Raw genomic sequence first — 21,374 nt, forward strand, 5'->3', positions numbered from 1 at the left:
CCAAACTGCGGATAGACTTTAGGGAACGAGTGAGCCGAGCACTCACAAAGAAAAGTCAAGCGGCTGTCAGTTTCCAAGAGCAGTGAGAGACATCGCTGATGATGACAGTGATTAGAGCTGGGAGATGATACCGGCTGGGAGAAAAGATAGCTCTAATATGAAATAACATCACCTTCAAAAAAGTGAACTAACTGTTCCTGGTAAAGAACTACACAATCTATATGATATCAGCACCGAGAAGGTGTTTTGCCCAGAGATAATTACAATAACAGGACCCAGTGGCACCCTGATTGCTCCCAGGTGACACCGCGGGTTATTAAATTGTCATGGTGCACCCTGTTTTGGAGCTGCAGACGCTTGAACTGGCTGCCCACAAGACTGACTCACAGTTTATCTGCTCCATTTGTTTGACATCTTTACGACATACCGTATTAACACAACCTAATTTCATCTGAGCCTCAATGTCTTCTCTTGGCTGTCTCACGGAAATCCTTCAGGGTTAGGTTAGGACTGCTGGGACGTTTGTCTCGACCGAATTACACCAAGTGACATTTCTTCCATCCTATCATGTTTTCCATTCCAAGTTTGCACAGAAAGAAGCTTCAGACAAAGTTTAAGAAGTGACACAAGTATTAAGGACAATTACCGTACAGAAATTAGCTTGTAAATATGTCGTATAAAAGCTCTGAGAGGAGGTGACACACGGACACGTAGACACAAACTTCCTCAGACTCGATTTTCAGACATTTTGTCCATGATAGAGAGAAAAACGAGAATAGTGCAGTCCCACTTCTGATCATTTATCCCTTGACAGTAAGAGTTATGTGATCCGTTAACAGAATAAATCAGGGATGAAAAATCAATCAAATTAAGCAACTAATAGCTCCCTTAATGTCTTTGTTTGTGTGCAGATGACACTCCCATCCAGCCGTACAATGAGCACCAATCATATTAATTATCCTCCAAATAACAAATCCCTATTTATTTCAAATGAGTTTTGAAAAATAATAAATTGTGATTAAAATGTTTTTTAATTTCGGACATCAAAAGCATCCCACTCCTTCTGTGGGACTCGAGGCTAATGATCCCAGTCATTATAATGCAGGTGAGAAAGTACATTTATACCTCATCTGTGTGGGCATTGTGTAGATTTAGGGTTTCATTTGCAAATGTGAAACTTGACCTCAGTTTAAAATGTGATACGCGAGAATCACGAAATGCTTTGTCAAATCCAAAACTACGCTAAAAGAAAACATTTAGTTTTCATTAACAGTGATTTTCTGCACCAGTGCAGTGGCAGAACAGTCCACCAGCTGCTTAAGGCGCCTTTAAAGATAATTAGGCTGTTTTATAAGAACAATATAGATTAATGCCGCAGTAGTATAACGTTTCAACTGAAATGTTTACCACTAAAATGTTAACTGTCAGGTGATGCAGCTCTCTATGGCAGCAGTTTCGATTATAGCATTTTCCTGCAAGGCACACGTGCGCACAGCAGAGAACGAGCAAAAATAAGTAAATAAATAAATAAGTTGTAATAATTAATGATACTCACATTTTGCAGGGAGATCATAGCCGCAGGTGATCTTGGCTTTTCCAGTTTCACAGCCGTTTAGTGAGTGACACTCATCGTACAGGCAGGACCCGGCCGCTTTGTGTATGCAGCCATCAACTGAAACACACACACAAACAAACAGAGGTGAGACCTGTCTCGGGAGAAACACGCATAACTAGGCACGTGACGTATCTCAAGGCAGCTGGGCTAATTACCGGTTTGTGCACTTTGTCACGTGAAAACAAACAACAAGCTGAAAATTATGTTCATGAGTTTGATTCTGAATCTCTGCGATTTAAAATTATCCCCCTATAGCGCATGTATTTCTGCTCCGTCGGGAGACCAGGTCTGCTATAGTGAGCTGGGCCTGTTGCTGGTAAATATTGACAACCTTAGGAATGAAATTAGCCGGGTAGGATCTAATAACGCCTCCGCACACAGTGAAAATGAGACTGTTCTTCCTGTAATCCCTCTCCTCTGTCAAGAGCAATATATAGTCAGATCGTTAACTGTATTTTCTGCCCTGTAGTGGGAATCCGCCCTGTTCTCTGTGCTGAGCCTGCTATGATGTGGATCTGTGTTCTGATTCTGTCGCGCTCCCTGTTGATGCGTGCGTCCTGGTTCTACGGAGACCCCGGGCCCCACGCTGCCGCCGCCGCCGCCGCCTCCCCCCTAAGGTTTTAATTTTACCAGGTTAAGGCCACGATACACTTGATTGATGGCATGTCTTACACAAGAAGGCAGAGAGATAGAAATCCACATTATCCGTCTCTGAAAGCCTGACATCCCTCCAAGAGCATGTTATCAATCACTCTGAAACATCATAAAATCCTCCTCAAGTTGTCCTGCAAAAGTCCTCACAAGCCATTAGAGGATAACCGTGCAAGGAGGAGGAACAGTAGCAGTTGGACAAACAAGAGGGCTTTTTTCTTTTTAGTAAGACTTGACCAATGAAAGAGACAAGCCTCCCAGAGCACCTTAATCTATCAAAGCTGAAACAGCTGAGAGTTAAGATAGCCTGCGGGATAACCAGTGTTTACATATTCTTCTGATATTCTGATGTAAGAAAAAAATTCGACTCACTATCTTCAACTGCAATGTGATAATTATTCAGCCAGGAAAACACTGTGAAAATAAGGCTGGAGATGAGTTATACACCATCTTCAAAAAAAAAATATTTTTGCTTCACATCATCATCACAGACAAAAAGGTCCTTTGATGAGGGATGGTCCCTATTTTTGAGCTCCTTTCAATCTCTCAGGGATGAGTCAACGACAACAGCTGGGCGGAAGATTTTCTTGCTCTATCAATCATCTTTAATGGAGTGAGGGACAGGCGGTTGACAGAGACGAATCCTGATGGCTTTTCAAAAAAGTAACATGAGTCTGACAGTGATGTGGATATGAGGACGGATCGCAGCGGTGACAATGGAAGCTACTTAACACGGCGTGGAGCGGATGTAGCGCCGGCGTTTTAATAATATACACTGTGCTAACAACGTCCGTGATCACCGGCCACACTTATTTGCAACACAATTGCTTCTTAACATCTCTTGTGCATGAGTTTAGTTTATTATTGTTTTTTTTAAGTGCATCTGGTTAAATTATATTCATGCGGTTTTCCCTTCCCAGTGTGATATGGACCAGAAAAAACAGCAGCAAGACACTAAGAGGGAATTCATATCGGGGCTAAGATGAATCAGTGTAATAATACTGCAGTGGCAGACTAAAGGGAAATTTTCTGCACTGAACTCAAGCAAGACCTTTTATTTTTTTGGAGAATTGAATAGCAACACAAATCCTACAACAAGCATAAAAACTTTATTATATAAAGGGGTTAATTGCTCAAATATCTTTTTACTGGTTGCTTGCTGACTCATCTCATATCTTCTTCTTGTGAAAGACTCTTTTAGCATCCAGTATGTTTAATATAAGATTAAAAAATACCTAGCTCCTGAAAAACATGCTGGAGAGACAGTTCAAGAGCAGGAAAACATCCTCTGTGTTTCCCTATAACAGGTTCAAAGTAAAATATAATCTTTTTTTTTCTGGTCGCAAGCCCCCCAGCCAGGGTAGGAAAATATAATACTGCCCTCCTCTAGTTTACAGTGTTCCCGCAGGAGTCCATTCTCCACAGACACTTCTTCTCATCACTACAGAGCATGGTTGATCTCTTACCTAAAAGCACCCCAGGAACCTGGCGAGCAAAAAAACATACGAGGTTCTGTGTTTCATCTCAGCAGCTGAGAAGAATGAGATTGTAGATAATAGTTCCAGCATCCATTTTTACTGCTCCTCCCGTTCACGGTTGCATAAGCTACTTTTTTTTCTGATGCCACCTGAGTGTGTCACCGTGCATCTATTGCCAGCGAGCCCCTAAAAGCCTGGAAATTCTCTCTGTCTGGGAATAGAGAAGAAAATGCTGAACAGATCTGGCTGCTGGCCAGAATCTCGGATGGTAAAGCTACAGATTTAATTTACCTGCCTTTCTTAGACCACTTCACAGAATGGCTGGAACATAGAGGACACATTGTAGGTAGTATCTGTGTATTTCTGTGTGCTTGAGGAAGACGCAAAGAGCCACAGATACAAAGGGAGACGTTTAGAAATGCACTTTGTAATTTTAAAACTCTAGAGTGGATTGTGAATTCACTCTGAGCGTGAATATATGCGTCCAGCATTTAGGCAACTAAAAGCAGATCTGAGTTCCCATAAGTGGAGATATGACCCACATGCAATTTAGCTATCAATTTATTTTCTCATTTAAGTGGGATCTCAGCATTATTCCCTCTAGATTCCTACATTATAGATGCCTGCAACGTTACAAAAGCCGTCTCAGATTCCCATTAACCAAGAATGGCGTATACATTCTCCTCAGGAAGGAGGATGATCGCAGTTCGCTCCCCGTTATTTAAAGTTATCCATTCACTCACAGCCATAAACAATTTAGTTTATTTGAAGTAATTTTTTAATGTGTGCATATTTAATTTTAAAGACGGGGTAAATATTATTCAGCTGCCAACATCGACGGAAGTCACTTTTATGTGTCTAATGAGGTTTTGTCATCATCCAAAGCCCCATGTGTTAGAGTTGTCTCAAAATGACTCTGAATGCCAATGTGCCTGTGCCCCCACTTCATTCTCCTTAGATGCAGTAATCATATTCAAATGCTAACAAAAAATATCACATCATCCAGACGATGCACCTGCATCACAGCGCTGAAAGGCGATCAAAGCGACCTCTCTCTCTCTCCCTCTCTTATCCCAGCTTTCAGGATGAATCACATTTCAAGCAGAAGCTCTGAGATGAACATGTGCTCGTCTATGAGATGCACAATCAGTGCTGAATAGCGCTATATTTCAACTCCTGTTAAGACTTCTCTTTATTGAGGACATTCCATTTAACGGGCTTAATATTCAGACGGTGGCATCTGCTTCTGTCAACCCCACTACTGGGCTTCTTCAGCCCCTGCTGAAAAATATAACAGTTAATACCTCATCTATCTCTCCTTGCAGCCTGCCACCGCTTTAGGCTGGGCCTGTGTGGGACAAAACATTTATTCATCTTCTCTGAGTGCCTTGCTCAGAGAAAGCTTCCCAGAGCAGCCACTCCAGCAAGTCCACACAACTAATGAAGATAACTTTGCGCGGTGGCTGGACGGCATCCCTCTGAACTCATAATGGGAACAAGGAGACATAGGGGGAGACATATTGAGAGAGACAAAGGAGGCGAGTGTGTGTGCGCGTGAGAGTGTGTGTGTCAGTCCAGAGCAGTTTGAATTAGTTACTCAGCTGTAACCTTGGCTCCTGCCATTGTTGAAGACACCTCTGTCTCGTCCTCTCAAGGCTCCGTTCCCACATGCATTAAGGGACTCAGCAAAGCTCTGCTTACTCTCCCTGGGCTTCTCCCAGGCAGCCCGAAAACCAAGGGCTTTCAATCGCTCCCTCAGACACAATGAATACCTGCTCTGCTCTCATTACAATACCCTGCTTTTCAGAAATAGTGTCAGCAGCAATTTTCTCTCCTAATTATTTTCCACTCCTCTGAGGGTTAGGTTCAGGACTGGAGCCAGAGGAGGCAGCGCAGGGTGGGCAGGAGGGAGGGAGGAAGGGGGTTGAGCTGGATTCTACCTGGCAGGATATGGAGAAGTCTGAATATCAGTCCATAATCTAACAGAGGGGGGAATAGTCATTTAAATAAAGGTGGACCTAAAGTTGAACCTACTGCGCAGGGAGACAGCAACCTTTTGTGCGGACCGGTCGAGCGATAGGAACCAAAACTTTTATCAATACTCTCTCGCCGTGAGAACTGCTGTCTGCACACAAACATATTCCTGAAACTATTGGGCCATATATTGCCTCTCACCTTTTTTTTTTTTTTTTGTAGTATCCATGGCAACAACATATTTCCTCTTTCCTCGCGGTACTTTCAGAGCTGTACACTGATCAAAGCCCTTCCACAATTCCACCTCTGTGATTTACGACACCATTTTCTACTCTACTAATTTCACTGAAGGAGATAATGACATGGATTAGTTGCTAATCAAGTGCCAATCAGAGATCTGGCTGAACTAAATGTCAGGTGGAATATGTTCAAGCTATTGTAGTTACTCCCTCGCGATGCTGGATTATGTGTCCTAATCACAGCAATTTTGGATGCAACAGGAGCCAGGGCTCAGTCTGCACTGTAACCAAGTTCCCAGGAAAGGGATAATAATCTCCACTTTACCTGTAATACCCAGGTAAACAGGGGATTTGGGCTAATGGTGTGCCAGGCAGATAGTCACAGATGTTACTCTCCGACGTGATATAAAATACCTCAGGCTTACAGGACTCGCAATTCCCCTGACAATGCAATGTAAGCAGGAACCAGAGTGAATGACACAGTAATCCCAGGTTCCTACAGGGCACTGGAACCCTTCATATTACTGCTCGGACTGAGTTGAAGAACATTAGACGACTGGAAGCAGTTTCTGGGAAATACATGTAATGCATGTAATAGGTTAAAATAACAGGTTACCGTTTCAGCCTCAGCTTTTATGCCAGAGGAGTTTGAGCCATATTCAGAAATGTGGACATGAGTGCACATAAGGTGGACATTCTACTGAGATAATTTGGAAAATAATACAGAACTACAATAGCGCCTCTGAAACAGTAATTAGGTTGCTTTTCTCAGCTTCTAAAAACAAACACTGTTATGTTCCCTGCACAGATCAGGCTGCGACTTCTGGGGTTGAAAAGTGAAGCAGAAATCAGAAAAGTGCGAAAAACTGCAGTTCCCAAAGAGGCCACTTGAGGCTGGCGCCAAAAGCGAGTCAAACCCCATAGACCTCCATTAAATAAATACACAGAAGTACAGAAATAAACATGTTTACAGCATCGAACAAAACACAGTTTTGGTCTCTACAGCTTGTTTTTCCAGAAACAACAACTGAACTCACTATTTTCAATCTTTATCTACAGTCTACAGTCCATGGTACAGGCTAATATTGTTGAGAAACATGTTCAAGTCTATGTCATAACCTCCACTTTTCCACTGTTACTGTTAACATCTAGTGTAACGTGCGTATGAGACTAACCGTCAGCTTTATTACAGATGGTTAAAACAGAGCTGGCATTATCCACAGCACCTTTTTCACCTTCTGCTGACAATGTAATAATTTAATCATGTTTTACTCTGGATTCATTTCATTGCACCACAACACAGATGCACATGTTAGTTGAAAATCATTTAATAGACGGTTGTTTTGAATGATTTTTACCGTCTTAAATAAAGAGCCAGTAAAGCTGCTGGTCTAGACTTTCCATGACTGTATTCATACTACTCAAAGCTGCATCAGGAGCTAAATGTGGATTTGAATCTGTAGTCGGGCGTATAAGGAGAAAACAATCTTCCTGCTGTCGTTCCAGGGCCATGAAGGAACGCCAGGTTTGGTTACCGCAGCTCGTGTGACGCTGTCATTCGAAATCTGCAGTCAGACAGCTGCGGACGACTCGGTGCCAAACCCCGGCCGTGCTGAACTCCCTGGGACACGGTGACAGCGGCAGTCCTCACATTTAAAGATGTTGTTTTAACTGCTCCGTCTGAGGTGGCGGAGTCGCTCTGTCCTTAACTCACTGAAATAAAACGTCTGCATTCTTTGCACGACGGGGGTGCAGCTTAATCTCCAGTCCAGGCAGGTTGGCAACACTTTGTTTGGATAGTCCAGTGTAATGAGTCTCCTGTACTGTATACAATAAACCATTTTCAATCTAAAATCCAACTCCAAATGAGTCCAACTCTGCAGAGACTGTAGTAACAAACTATACTGACTCCATTAAGTATCAGAGGATTATGGTGGTTTCAAGGTCTCCTTTGTAGTTTCATGCTTTAGTTATATCAGGGGTGTCAAACTACAGCCCAATTTGATCTCAGACGGGCCGGACCAGTAACATAACAGCATAATAACCTGTAAATAATGACAAGTCCAGATTTTTTTCCATTTTAGTGCAAAGAAGATCAAGTAAATTAGGAGAACGTTTACATTTAATAAACTATCCTTCAAAAAAAAGTGTAGTCCTGGGTCTCAATGTTGTGTTCTGTCCACTTCTTACCAAAACAGTGGACAAATTAGGAAAAAAATCATTGAAAAATTGCAGTCTTCTATGTATGACTATACAAATTCATGCTGTGGGCCAGATTAGACCCTCTGGCGGGCCGCTTTTGGCCCGCGGGCCGTATGTTTGACGCCTGTGGTTATAACGATTTGGATTTCTTCACAGCACAGGTAAACTGTACACACTCAGCTAAGCAGTGCTGCTGCTATAGTGAAGCAACGGGCTCAATATCTGCAGACACAGAGGAGACCCCAGCCAAAGGGCGTCAGCATACCATCAAGGTACCATCTCCGAAGATACCATTCGAGTCATTTGGCATCACGGTCGGCATCTCTTATCACAAATTGCGATTATGCAGCCGCGTACAGAACGGAACCCCGCAAGATGGAAACCGCCATTTGTGTCTTCCTCTACCGTCTCACACCACTCTTTCATTTTCTGAGTGTGAGGTGCACTAATAATCACAGATAAACACAAACCTCCTTTTACAGCTTCCTCTCCCTCCTTCAATATCACACTCATTTTTCACCTTTGACTTCTCATCCACTCTCTTATTACAAACAAGCGCTCTGTCAGTGTGGCTATTATCGTCTCGTCTCCTAGGTTAGATTACCTTTGGCACCCAAGCTTTACTATTACCGTTACCGGAAAGAGAAGGGCTGGAGGAGAGTGTCGGTATGGTATGTTTGTGACGTGCTTGTGTGCAACCGCAGCGGTGAATAGACATTGCAGCATGCCCCAATTTAAATAAACGTGAATTTATTGATGACTTTAATGTCATAATTATCTACTGTTTAAAGGTTTATGCTATCAAACACATTTTGATTGGTTCTTTTGGTCCATATGAGGAATAAACGAAGTCCTGATAATGATTAACCTGAATAACAGTTTTTCTCTCCTGTAAGAGAATCTGACATCAAATAGCTCTCATAGCGAGGGTTTAACAGAGTCACACAGCTCTGGTATAAAGGCAGTCAACATGTAAAACACCACCAGGAAGCATCTCCTATCCATAACTCGCCCCCAGCAGTAAACAAATCAGCTCCAAGAGAAGATAAAATAAATTTTAAAACATTCACTGCTGACCAGTCCCCAAGTACTAGATCAGGAATCAAAAACATATGTGAATTATTGATTATATATAATACATTCTCTAACATTTAATGGAAACTTACCACTAAAACACATCATCAAGTCCTGTTTTTAGAATTATATTAAAGATAGGAAGCTGTATCTATTAGTACTAACACGCCACCAGCCCTTCTCAGTTGAAGCTCTATCTGGAATCAATAGAACACACACACATTTTCCTCCAGACATAATTAAATGTCGCCTCCTGAAAAAATTGCCCTCTTTGAGAAGTTAGGCTAATAAGGGACACAGTAATGTTGAGAAAACACGGCTAGAAAACACAGCCCCTGAGCAGATCCTGGCCAATTTCATCATAAATTACTTCCCTGCACAAAGTTCATCTTTTGAGCTACCCAAGAGAGCCTGCTGCATGATGGTAAAGGATGGCTTTTCTAAGAACAACCTGGCTAGAGGTGAGAGTTGGAACAGAAGCACTTTGTTCAATGCATAGTCCTGTCTACAACGGTAGACAGGACTAGACAAATGCATGTAATTATTGAGCAATCTGAATAGCAAGCTTTAAGGCTGGCGAGGGAAGAAAACAAGCATTGCTGCTGTTTCAGCCTCTTGGATCTCTGGGCCAAACTCTCTGGCAAGTCCGTAATTGCGGAAATGAAGAAAGATGGAGGCATTCAATAAAAGGCCACTGCTTTGAATTAAAATGCATGAACAGCTGTTGCTATTATGCATGGTTCTTTGGGCTTGCTGGTGCAAGGCGCCTCTTTAGCAAAGCCTACAGCCGTGTACAATGCATTAACATTTGTAATGTAGCACGTGAGGCATGATAAAACCACAGAGAGTTGTGGAATTAAAAGGTCGTCGTAGGTTTGTGTTCCTTCATCATTGACTTGACTGCTGTGAAAATACAGACTGGGGATGTTAGGATTCTACTTCAAACGCAGATAAAGAACTTTGACAATAGCATTTATTTGGAATGGAAATTAGTTTTAGTTTTGCTTTCAGCGCTTTTTTGCTCTTGACTTTTCAACACTGCAAATTAGTCTGAAGTGCCTTCACAGCATTAATATCCAAGTATAATAAACTCTCATCATTCTCAGCTCGCCCACTTATTCTAAAGGTGACGTGTAATATCATGTAAATCCAATCCATTATTATTGATTATTATGTCTTTTCATAAATTCCTAAAGAAAGATGTCACATGTTTTAAGTGGGTTAGGTGGGTTTCCATTGTGCATTTTCAGTCCATTAATTAAAAAGAAAATTGGTAAGGCACATACATGATCAGGTTTGCAAGGTCTCAAAATATTTTGATCAGTATATCTGTTAAATAAATTTAGCGTGCCAAGTAAAGCAAACTGCAATGGAGACAGACTTTTATTTGAGCTCAACGTCAACTGAAGCTTCTTCTGTGATGGCTTAATAGCTCCCAATGGGAAAATTAACACCACCAGCTATTTTGCAAAATAAATTAGCACTGATGGATGGAAACATCTCTTTTTGTGTTCAAAGTTTGGTTAAGATTTGTGCGACATACAGATGGACCGCTGAAGATCCATTTTCTGTATAGTTTATTAATTCTGTTAGTCCTCGCTGTTGCTTCAAACCCTGAAAACGTCCACCTGTTGTATGTCTGGATAATGGGTGAGCTGACCGGCTGCCGTCACAGCATTGCTAAACTGACGAGATACCTGCAGCCTGACGAGTTTATTGTGACAAGATACAGAAAAGTTTGGGAAATATTCAGTAATTCCTGTCTGTAACGTCAGAGCAAGATTAATTGGAGATGTGCATTATGATATACTGCTTCTGCCAACTACTTTAACAGCAACAGCAAGGGTATTAATCTTAAAAATGACAGGCACACACGTTATGAAGCAAAAAATGCTTGAAAGTAATGAAAGCAACACTAAAAAGAACAAAATTAGATATACCGCCTGATCATAGAGGATTCTATATGCAAAAACATATTTCCTGCCTATTCATAATAATTTCTTTGTTCCACTTGTCTTGAAAACATTTTATAATCCAGTGGAGAAAGAAGGTGGATATAAAGATGTACAAAAAGTGAAATTAATGTGGGTTTTTCCATCATAAACAACACTGTCATGTCTGACTGACAGAATTAAGGTTAAGCTTACAAATCAATACAATCATAAGTGTTTTACTTTTCTTTTAAAGGAGATCTCCAGCTGATTAAATCCATTTTCCATTACGATAAAATGGTAAACAAGACGATTAACGGGGGGCAAACAGTGCTCAAATTCAGGGAAACTGCTGCTGGGTACAAATGATTACTCGTCTTTTTATGATCCTCAAAGTAAAGGTATTTTAAGAGAGGATTTTGTGACTTTCTCTGAGTTATATGTTGACTCTGGATGTATGAAAGTCTGAAATTACCACATTATAAATGTATTAAGTTCTCAAGTGTAATTCAACAATTAGACTGATTGCTTTTCCATTAAAAGCATAATTATAGAAATTCCCTTCACTGAAGCCTACAATTCAGGGCAATCATAGCACTTGTCAAAAAGACCCCCGGTGTGCCTCACCGCTTTAAAATCATTACCCTTGTGTAAGTCAAAGTAAGCAAACAAAGAGAAACAGGCCGCCGGGGTCACAGCTTGTGATAGCCAGCGTGGATTCCTCTACGGTGATTTATCTGACTGGGGCCTGACAACTTTCTTGCAGAATCCCAAAGTGTGCTATCTATTAATTGAGCCTGTGTCAGCGCAGGGGAGATTAAGCGTCCGCAGCTGCCCGCTCAAACGTCTTCCCCAGGCCCAGCTGTGAGACACAAATCAAAGGCCCCCTGCACTGAGACGAACCGGCAAAAGACAGAGCCACCTCCATGCAAACACAGAGCTCAGCACTAATGTCCTGCCATGATTAATAGTTTGGTAAATACCTATGCTATAATGCCAGATAGGGATTGTTAACCAAAATTTAACACATCTAAACTCTAAACTGGTAATTCAGATGAATTCTAGTGTGCTGGGTGATATAAAAGAGTTTTTGTACTGCTTTGAACTGCAGTGGAACTACTCATTTTTCCCTATGGGTCAAATAATACATCAGCGGTTGGAACACTATTCATTGCCTTGACTTATAAACATGGCTATGATTTGCCTCTTGACTCGGTGTCCTTCATAAACGATCTGACTGTGCTTTTCTCCCCAGGCTCCAATCCCACTAAAAAGCCTCAAGCAGACCGTTTGCTCTCAGCTCCCCACATCCTGAGTTGAGGCGCGCCATACTAACATTGCCTCCACTTGTAAAAAGCCCTGTGTGGTCTTAGTGCTTACCTTGCGGCCGTGGCCTGGCTCTATCATGTGAGACTCTTTGCTGTAGAGCCAAGGATTAACAAAAAAAATGGGGCTTTTATAATTATACCGTCATGATTCCAGGCCTTTCCTGCTGGTCGTTTTAATTAAGTAGATAATTTTCCTCTGGGGAAGACCGGCTTTAACATACTTACCGGCTATTTGAAAAGTGGCCTTTTTGTCAGAACTGTAGCAAAAATCGTCTTTATCAGAACTATTGTTTGTCGTGGATGCATAAATAAAAAATGGCAGCAGTGCATGTGTTGGAAATTGATCGGTGGGGGTATGGGGGTATGTTAATGAGACCGCTCAAGCATTTTTCTTTGTCCCCCCCTCCACCTTCTCACCAACCACAGTGACGACTGTAAAAGCTGCCCCGTCTCTGAAGGGTGGAGATGAATCTTGGTGGATAATAGGGTCTTCTGTCACTCATGCCTTTGTGAGTGACAGTGACAAGTCTAATAATGAGAGCGATGCCTGGTCACCCTTCCGTTCAACCATTTCACCGACGAGACCTATCCGGTGGGCAGACACGCGCCCATGCAGCACCCACCTTGCTCCGGAGGAGGTTTTATAATTCAAACGGAACGCTATAATGGCCTCTACAGTGACAGCATTCAGGGGAGCTGCTTGTTCACAGCTTGGCTTACTGCCCATTAATTTCAAACCTCTCGCAAACAACAAACGACTTTTATAAAGTACACCCGGAAGAACAGACGCTGCAGTGAATATGGTCATTTCTGGGGGAAAAAAAAGCATGATGAGCATGATGATTCAACAAAATTTGGTGAGGATATATACTTAGTATCAAGTAAGAATAAATAAAGCTAAAGTACCACACTTTCATCTCAAGATTTAATGGTTTTTGAGATTCCAGACTTATCAATTCACTGAAAAATAACCATCTTTCTGTATCAGAGCCAGATATCAGTTATTAAGGCTATGATGGAAGCCCTTGACCTTCCAGAAATGATATGTGGACTTACAATACAGCGCGCTCTGTCACCTCTGAGAATATTCGTTATCAATTCTAACTTAAAAATCTCCCAGGTCAGCATATATGTCATCAGAGCGGTGAAGCAGCTGTAATGGATGGAAAAAAGAACAGCGCTCTACGTTCCTTTGTTTTGGAGCTAATCTGATGATTTCCTTTACAGCCGTTAAGCAGGTTATGATCCGTTTTTTATGTCTTACACAAAGCAGGATAGAGTAAATCCATTTATAGTGTAATTGCTGATGCCATTAAAGAAGAGATTAAGATATTATTTAAATCTGATTATTCTTCGTATTACAGCTGTCTGTAGCTCAAAATTAAGAAGGAGGCAGAAAAAAAAACATTGGTGAGTGGCTTTACCTCAGATGCACTGTATAAAATGTGCATTTCCACAAGCAATACGTTCGAGCCTTAAGACTGCCAATCTATTTACTGAAAGTACGTCTGGGGGACATGAAAGACGCTATTTAGATCTGGCACAGAAATTCAGTCCCAATGCAAATATACGGTTTGGATAATGATCAACTCCTGATCACCTCTGTGCATTACCATCTGATATTTTGCATCTGCTGCTGTGGCAATGCTGTCTGATGCTCAAATTGGGCTTGATAATGTTTAACTAAAATTTGGGCAAGTAGAGGGAGAGAGAGGCAACACTGATGGGTTGCTTGATCATCGAGACGTCCAGAAATCCCAAAAGGCCGTAAAGTACTCGCTTCTTGTTACTTATTTCTTTCCTTTTACATTTTAGAAAACACAAGAACAACACCAATAAGACATCATGGGCAAATATGGTGCTGGGTTTCATTTGTATATAGAAGAGGTATTAATACCAATGTGAAATTGTGAGGTTCCGGTATTAAGGAGTAGTCCAGTCTATGCACAATCATCTCATGTTTTCTGTAATGTAAAATATATTGTTAAATTGCTAGCATTTTGGTTGTACTGATTATTCTTTAAGGCCAGTTTCAGCACCAGCAATCTTATATAGCATGTTCATGCAAAGGAGTCCAGAGGAAAAAGTGATCAACCCTGAAGCAAAAGTTGGAAACCACATTCAAATGACACATAATACTCCACAAAAAAAAAAAACCAACACAAAAATACGGTATATACACTGATCAGGCCTAACATTAAAACCACTGACAGGAGAGGTACATAACATTAACCATCTTATGGCAATACAATGTTCTGCTGGGAAACTTTGGGACCTGGCATTGGTGTGGATGTTATTTAGACATGTAGCACCCGCCTAGACCAGACCAGGCACCCCCACCCCATAGCAATGACACTCCTTGATGGCACAAGCACACACACAAAACAGTTTTGGAGGCACAAGGGAGACGTACAAAATACTAGGAAGGTGGACATATTTATTTTGTTAAGACATATAGCATAGCAACATGTGTGATACTGAACTAAGAAGAGAAACTACTATCCACCTCCACTGGCGACTCTAAGCATCAAATATAAACAGACAATGGGAAAATTTGCTCTGCAGTTGTACGTAGACTCTCAACACAGCTTCAAAACAGTTAATAATGCAAAAACAACAAACCATTCCAGCAGCCAATGTTGCCATTTAGATCATTACAGCTGGGGATTTATTCAACAGAGAAAGGGTCAAACTCAAAGCTGGCCAGCACAGAGACTTGGCACAGGCTTGGTAAACACCAATCAACCTGGAAGTGCCAGTGCAGCTCACACAAAAGAGACCAGAGGTTTGGTATTTCTCTCCCTCTAGGGACCCTAAGCAGAGGCTGTATTAAATATCTTCACATTTTGTATTCAGTTTATTCAGCTCATATTTTAAAAGGATTTAAATCCAGTTTTATCATAAAATAGTACAATATGTTTTTTAAACAAAATGTCAACTAAAAATAATTTAAAGAATAAACTAAACATATGTGAGATGACACCCTGGGATGAAAGGTCAGGTTATGGGTCCTACTCATTAAACAGAAAATAGAAAGATCCTCTTCAACAGTGAAGGAACTCTTAGCAATGCTATATATGAAAACATGCACAGAGGCAGAAGACAGAAGCTTCAACAACTTTGTTACAAGTGTTGCTTACATCTTAGCCAATCTGCATATTTACATTTGCACATTAGGGCCGTTATAACCTGATATATGGGTATATTCGTGCCACTGAACATAAAATCTTACAAGGATCACTGCAATGAGTCTTGCCCTTAAGGTTACATCAACAGTATAAGTCTGTCTAAAACGCATGCCTATGCAAAGCAGTCTTTTTACCGTGAGATGCCATGACTGGCCGTACTTAATTTGAAGCTGCATCAAATGTTTGTCTGGGGGCCAGGTGTACTGGCACTCCCATATTAATGAAAGGGTGAGAAGCGTCCTGGGCCTTTAGCCAGGGATTATGCTGGGTTTAAGACAGCGACAGCCTGGAAAGCTAGCCAGGTCCTCTCCAAGTCCATGCAATCTGCAATGCAAATCAATCAACAGTGTCTGGCCAGTGCAGCAGCAGCAGGAGCAGCAGCACTGTAGAACAGCCTGACTGTTAGCAGCATTAGGAACATCTCTTTTTCCTGAGTAGCCATCCGTCTCTGTCAGGTGCCACGGCCGTCCCATCGCCGTCACTCTGACGAGACGGGGAAACTCAGAGCAAGGAGCTTGTTGGAAGGCAAGAATACTCAAATAAGAGCTTATATCAATCAGAGGAAAAGAGAAAGACACAAATCGTGGCTTTTTATCAAGTTTTTGTCTGCAGTTGATGGCAGACGACTGAATGTGGCATCAGCTGCAGAGCCAATAGAATATCAGGGTTTCATTATGTTTAACAATAACTAGATATCATCACCCCATCCTGCCTATTCGTGACTTATCAACCCCACCTTCAGCAGGTATCTTGGCTTACACCTGCTTTCTATAGCTGCTGAGAGTCTTTCTGTTCTGGATTCAGGACTTTTCCTCTACTCTTCTTGCAGATCATTTCAAGTTCTGAGGTATTTTTTATCAAACGCAGCATGTCTAAGATATGCGAACACATTTTCAGTGATGTAAAGGACAGAGAAAAACTGTAAAACATCCGCCTGTGATTCTTAAAGTGGTTCATGGTAGATTGTGAGGGGTGACTTGGATCATTAAACTCTCCTCAGCCTCCTTTCAGATTTAGTTTCTTGTCTGACTGTGTGACGTTTGCTTCCAGAATGAGCTGATATTTAGTGGAATCAAATGTCAACGTGTTGTTTTCATCAAACACTACTCACTTTTTTCTCCAAATACACCTTTAGTGATTTTGGCCAAAGGGCTCAATGTGAACTTCAGTGTGAACTTCACTGCATTTCTTTCCTAAATGGCTCCTGATAGACAGAAGCTGCTTTGAGTCCTACATACATCTGTGATGAGGTTTACAGGTTTGTTTCAATCTGATAATTAATTCTTCACGTCTTTATGACATTTCATTAAAAATGTTACGTCCTTTTATACTATCAGCCTGCTTTGTAGGCAGACAGTCACCGCAAACAGACAGACAGTTTGTTAAGCTCTGGAGTTGTCATCAGCTGACAGTTACTAATGACAATTCTTGACCTCCTTTACAAATGCTAACAAGTCAATTAAGGTTTGATGAAGTTCAAGTGTTTTACAAGAACAAGAGTGCAGGCAAACTTTTGTAACATGCCCCAATTAGACTTTGATTAATTTATTCGATCTTTGCAGGAAATAAAGATAAATATGTGATTTGCCGAAACCTTTGCACACAGCTGTGTGGACCAAGATGGGATGAAAAAAAAATATTCAATAGGTTTTGGCTTAGTGAATTTACTGGTGATTATTTTGAACTGTGCCACATTTTTGCAGTACCATACGATCCTAGTTAATGTGCACTGATTGAAATGAAGCTAACATCAGCTTCCCTGACGACTGATAAGCAATAAATTCTTGTCTTGCTATTCTTATGATGCAATACTTACCGCACATTTGAAATCTCAGCTTGTTTGGTGAAGTTAGTGGCTATCCTCTTAGCAATATATCTTGCCAAATTCATCATATATTATATAGCTTATGGTACTTTGATAACAAACTATTATATAAAGATTACAGTATTTAGCATGGTTAAAAAAAAGAATGCTTGACACCAACTTTTAGTCAGGCAATCTCCTCAGAAAGAAAAAATAAATAGATAATTTCATTTAACATGTAGCTTATTATGTGTCTTCCACTCAAATAACATGCAAAGCACCCCAGCAAACCCCTGCCTTAATCCCCTTAGTAGTATTTCCACCCAGAGAAATGGCGAGCGTATCCTTCCTCATCTCAGCAAAGCCGAAGAAGATCCAGGCGTCCTGGTTACAGGCTAAATGGTAATCATCTCTTTTTCCACTCACGCGGAGTTCACTAAGACCAGGTATGAGCCATTCATTTCACTCAGATCATTTCTGCTGAAGACTGGCAGAGGGGAAATGGAGGAACGGAATATAGCACATGATCAAATCCAAGGGTGATTCTTGTGTCGATTCACTAAATAGTACATTTATCCTGGCCTTGTTGCTATGGTTGCAGTGCGGCAAACGAAAAACGGGAGGCAAAGTGTAAATGTCTTCATTGATCACTTGGTTATACTTTCATCATATCTGGTGGTTAAGGTGAAATTCGCTATTGGATTGGTAGCCTCGCAACAAGGTAGATTAAAAAAAAATAGTGACATCAAGGGCAGAAGCCTCCACTTCCTGGTTAGAATAATGCAAAAAAACAACAAAGAAAAAAAGGAAAAACATTTAGTAACCTATTTATTAAATAACTGCAATATTGGAGTGTATTTTCTGACAGGACTGGAGGGCAGGCGTAATGAATGGGTTCTCTGAAGTCATTTAGAACAGATAAAAACTAGTTTCGTTTAATTAGATTTTCAAAAGGGTGGGAGTGTTGTCCCAGTTCTGAGACAGAACAGTCTTTGTGAAGTTGCGTTTAAAAGCTTGGGTAGATAGGCTACTCTAAAATACATGGCAAATGTGCATTTTAATCAGCTTGAGATTTAAATCATCAACACAGTTACACCAGTCACATCTTCTGTAATGTCAAGCTGTAACCACCACGCCTGGACTTAATAGTGTAGTAAAAATAGTTCCGTGCAACTATTTGAGAAAAACAGGCAAACATTTTATTTACTTACAACAGTTTTCAATGTCTGGGGAGATAAAGTAGAGTCATCTTAGCACGCCTACTCTCCACAATCTTAATTAATTTGGGTAATGACAAAAATACATTTAGAGAATTGGTAGGAGTGTACTCATTCAATTTGAAATCCATGAATCTGTTCAGATGTTTGAGCTGTTTGTTTTCCAGCACACATTGAACGCAGGCACACTCAACTACGATTATGTTTCAGGATGAAAAAAAAAAATATTCTCCACATGTGCTTCAGTACAATAACAAGCTGTGCCTCCCTCATGGGCTGTAAATCGAGTGGATGATTGGAAATCACTCCAAAGTAATGTCAGACAACCCCTCACCTGCAATGAATAAAGTGTCACAGCCGGTCTGTGGCATTAACTGGTAAGCTAAAGGCGCACAGAGAAGCTGAGAGCGGTCTGATATATATATTTTTTTTAAGCCCACCTCATTTAGTGTGCAGCTTATTTCCAAGCGTTACAAGTCTTCACGTCAGACCTGACAACAGAATGAATGTCGGTCGAGATGAGACAACAGCCATGTCATTGTGTGGCGCTCTGAGGACACTTAGTTGAACTACATGCCAATCAATGAGCACAAGCAATGTTCCAATGAACACCAGGCTCTGATTCAGCTGCTGATGCTTTAATTGGATGGAACTAAAGAGGGAGAGAGGATGACCCTTTCAATGACCCTTATCAATGGAGCCGTGCCTGAAGCACAACCTCATGAATGACCCCGGTGTCAAGAGGTTGATGAGGACAGCCCTGCTTAACCCCTGGACACATCAGCCCATGAGGCCATTTAGCATCATTTGAAATCATGCGTCAAAAGACTGCTAGCATCTGGCAAGCATTTTTTCAATACAATTACAACGGAGGGAAAAAATTAGCTGTGACAATTAGATTGGTGGTTCTCTTGCACACAAGGGCACACAGATAAATCAAAAGCCCAGGAGCATGAAAAGCTAAATGTTCTGGTCCATGTACGGGAGAATCTCCATTCAGATGAGCTATATCAGCGGCATGAGACCACATGATATTTCTACTCCAAAGTGGGTATTCTTTTGTTAAATTGACCTGGAATACTTTACTCAAAATTATCAAATAAATAATTAATGCTGTTGAGGATAAATTACATTTCTATTGTTGATTAAACTGGACTGTATGTTCAAGAGTCAATTTTTTGGATTAGTTTCGTTTTAGTTAGTTATTTAACGCTATAGAAGCAGAATGTATAGAAGCAGTAAAAGGAGGTAGAGCAGAGCGTAGTATTAATTAAAGAAAAACGCGAGTGAGTCTGGCGAAAGTGTGGATGGGTCATCGATTTCGCGCCTCCACGTGGCTCCACTCTCGGACTGTACTGCGCAGACTCTGGCTCCAAAGTTGCAACATGACGCAGACCGTTTGCCTGGGAAAATAGCGTCAGTTTGGCCGTTGCAAGGAAGCGGCAACACATTGTCCATATTTATATACAGTCTATGCATTAAACTTATGGCATTAGGGCAAACATAAAATGGAAAATGGAAAAGCACATGACATAAGATGCCCAATTTAATTTTTTTTTTTTTAATTTAGGAAAGGTTGTCATTTTCCCAAAATCAGGTTTAAATGAAATACACACTTACCACACAAAAAAACACACTCTACCACCTGGGCGGCTATGCCTCAGGTGGTAGAGCCGCCACTCTAATAATCATAGTCCTTGCACACATTGGTGTGTGTTTGTGAATGAGAAATATTGTGAAGTGCTTTGTAGAACCACAAAGGTTAAAAGGAGTTACATAAGTCCAGACCATTTATCCGTAAATATATATATATATATATATATGTATAGTTGAAGGCTATTTCTTTTCCCTGAGTAAAGTGACCAGCAAAACAAAACCAGAGGAAGTGTCAGCCTTAAGTCTTAGTTATTGTTTCATTTGAACGGCTCTGCTAATGAACAGGAGAGAAAGTTAAGTCAGTAATCTTCTATGACCTAGCCAATTGCCTTTACAGGGAATCAAGGCTGTTTGGGTTTGATCAGCAAGAGGGAGAGTAATTACATGCACAAAGTCAGACTGGCCTCAAAAAGTTCCGGCTCGACTTAGCAGGTGCTAATGGGATGTTGGAGAGCTTATAGGCTTTGTGGAGTGGAAGCAACCATCTCAGACAGCCAGCTGACTGGAGCACGAAAAGACACCCAGTGATGCCGCGACTGACACGAGTTGACAGTCAGCGAGAGACTGGCCACTCAACTCGCTGAACAAAACACTGCAGTCTGAGTAAAACGGAAAACATACAAGGGCAAAAAAAAAAGACAGCAAATTGTTTTAACTGACTGAGGCACAAAGCTTGTCTGGCAAGTGTCAGCCTACTCTGACAATGACGGAAGAGAGCTGCATTTCTTTTGTGCTGCAGTTGTAATTTCAGAGTTGTTAATTACCATCCTGAGGACTGAAATCGATGCCGACGTGCTGGTACTATCTTATGATTTCTTTCAGTTAGACAATACGTCAGTGTCACGAGTAATTCTCAGAGCGCCATTGTATAAGTTTGACTAAAAGGAAAATTCGAGTGTATATCACATTGTGCGCAGTGCACATCGCTATCAAAGGAAATGATTCCTCTATTACTTCAAGACCTACTATCCTGTTTGTAGCGTGAATGTGCCGATACGTCCAGAAATTCTTTGGTGA

At 41.1% G+C, this 21,374-nt stretch overlaps 1 protein-coding gene across 1 annotated transcript in view; it reads right to left on the bottom strand.

Moving 5' to 3' along the window:
* The window catches only part of macrod2 (mono-ADP ribosylhydrolase 2), a gene marked incomplete at its 3' end in the record, with an annotated part of 392,791 nt that overhangs the window by 229,303 nt on the left and 142,114 nt on the right, over positions 1-21,374 (bottom strand). The window contains 1 exon segment of the mRNA XM_084561793.1: positions 1,556-1,672. Coding sequence (XP_084417919.1) covers positions 1,556-1,672 — 117 coding nt within the window.

The sequence above is a fragment of the Chelon labrosus genome, assembly GCF_963514085.1.
Source record: "Chelon labrosus genome assembly, chromosome: 15".
NCBI classification, from domain to species: Eukaryota; Metazoa; Chordata; class Actinopteri; order Mugiliformes; family Mugilidae; genus Chelon; species Chelon labrosus.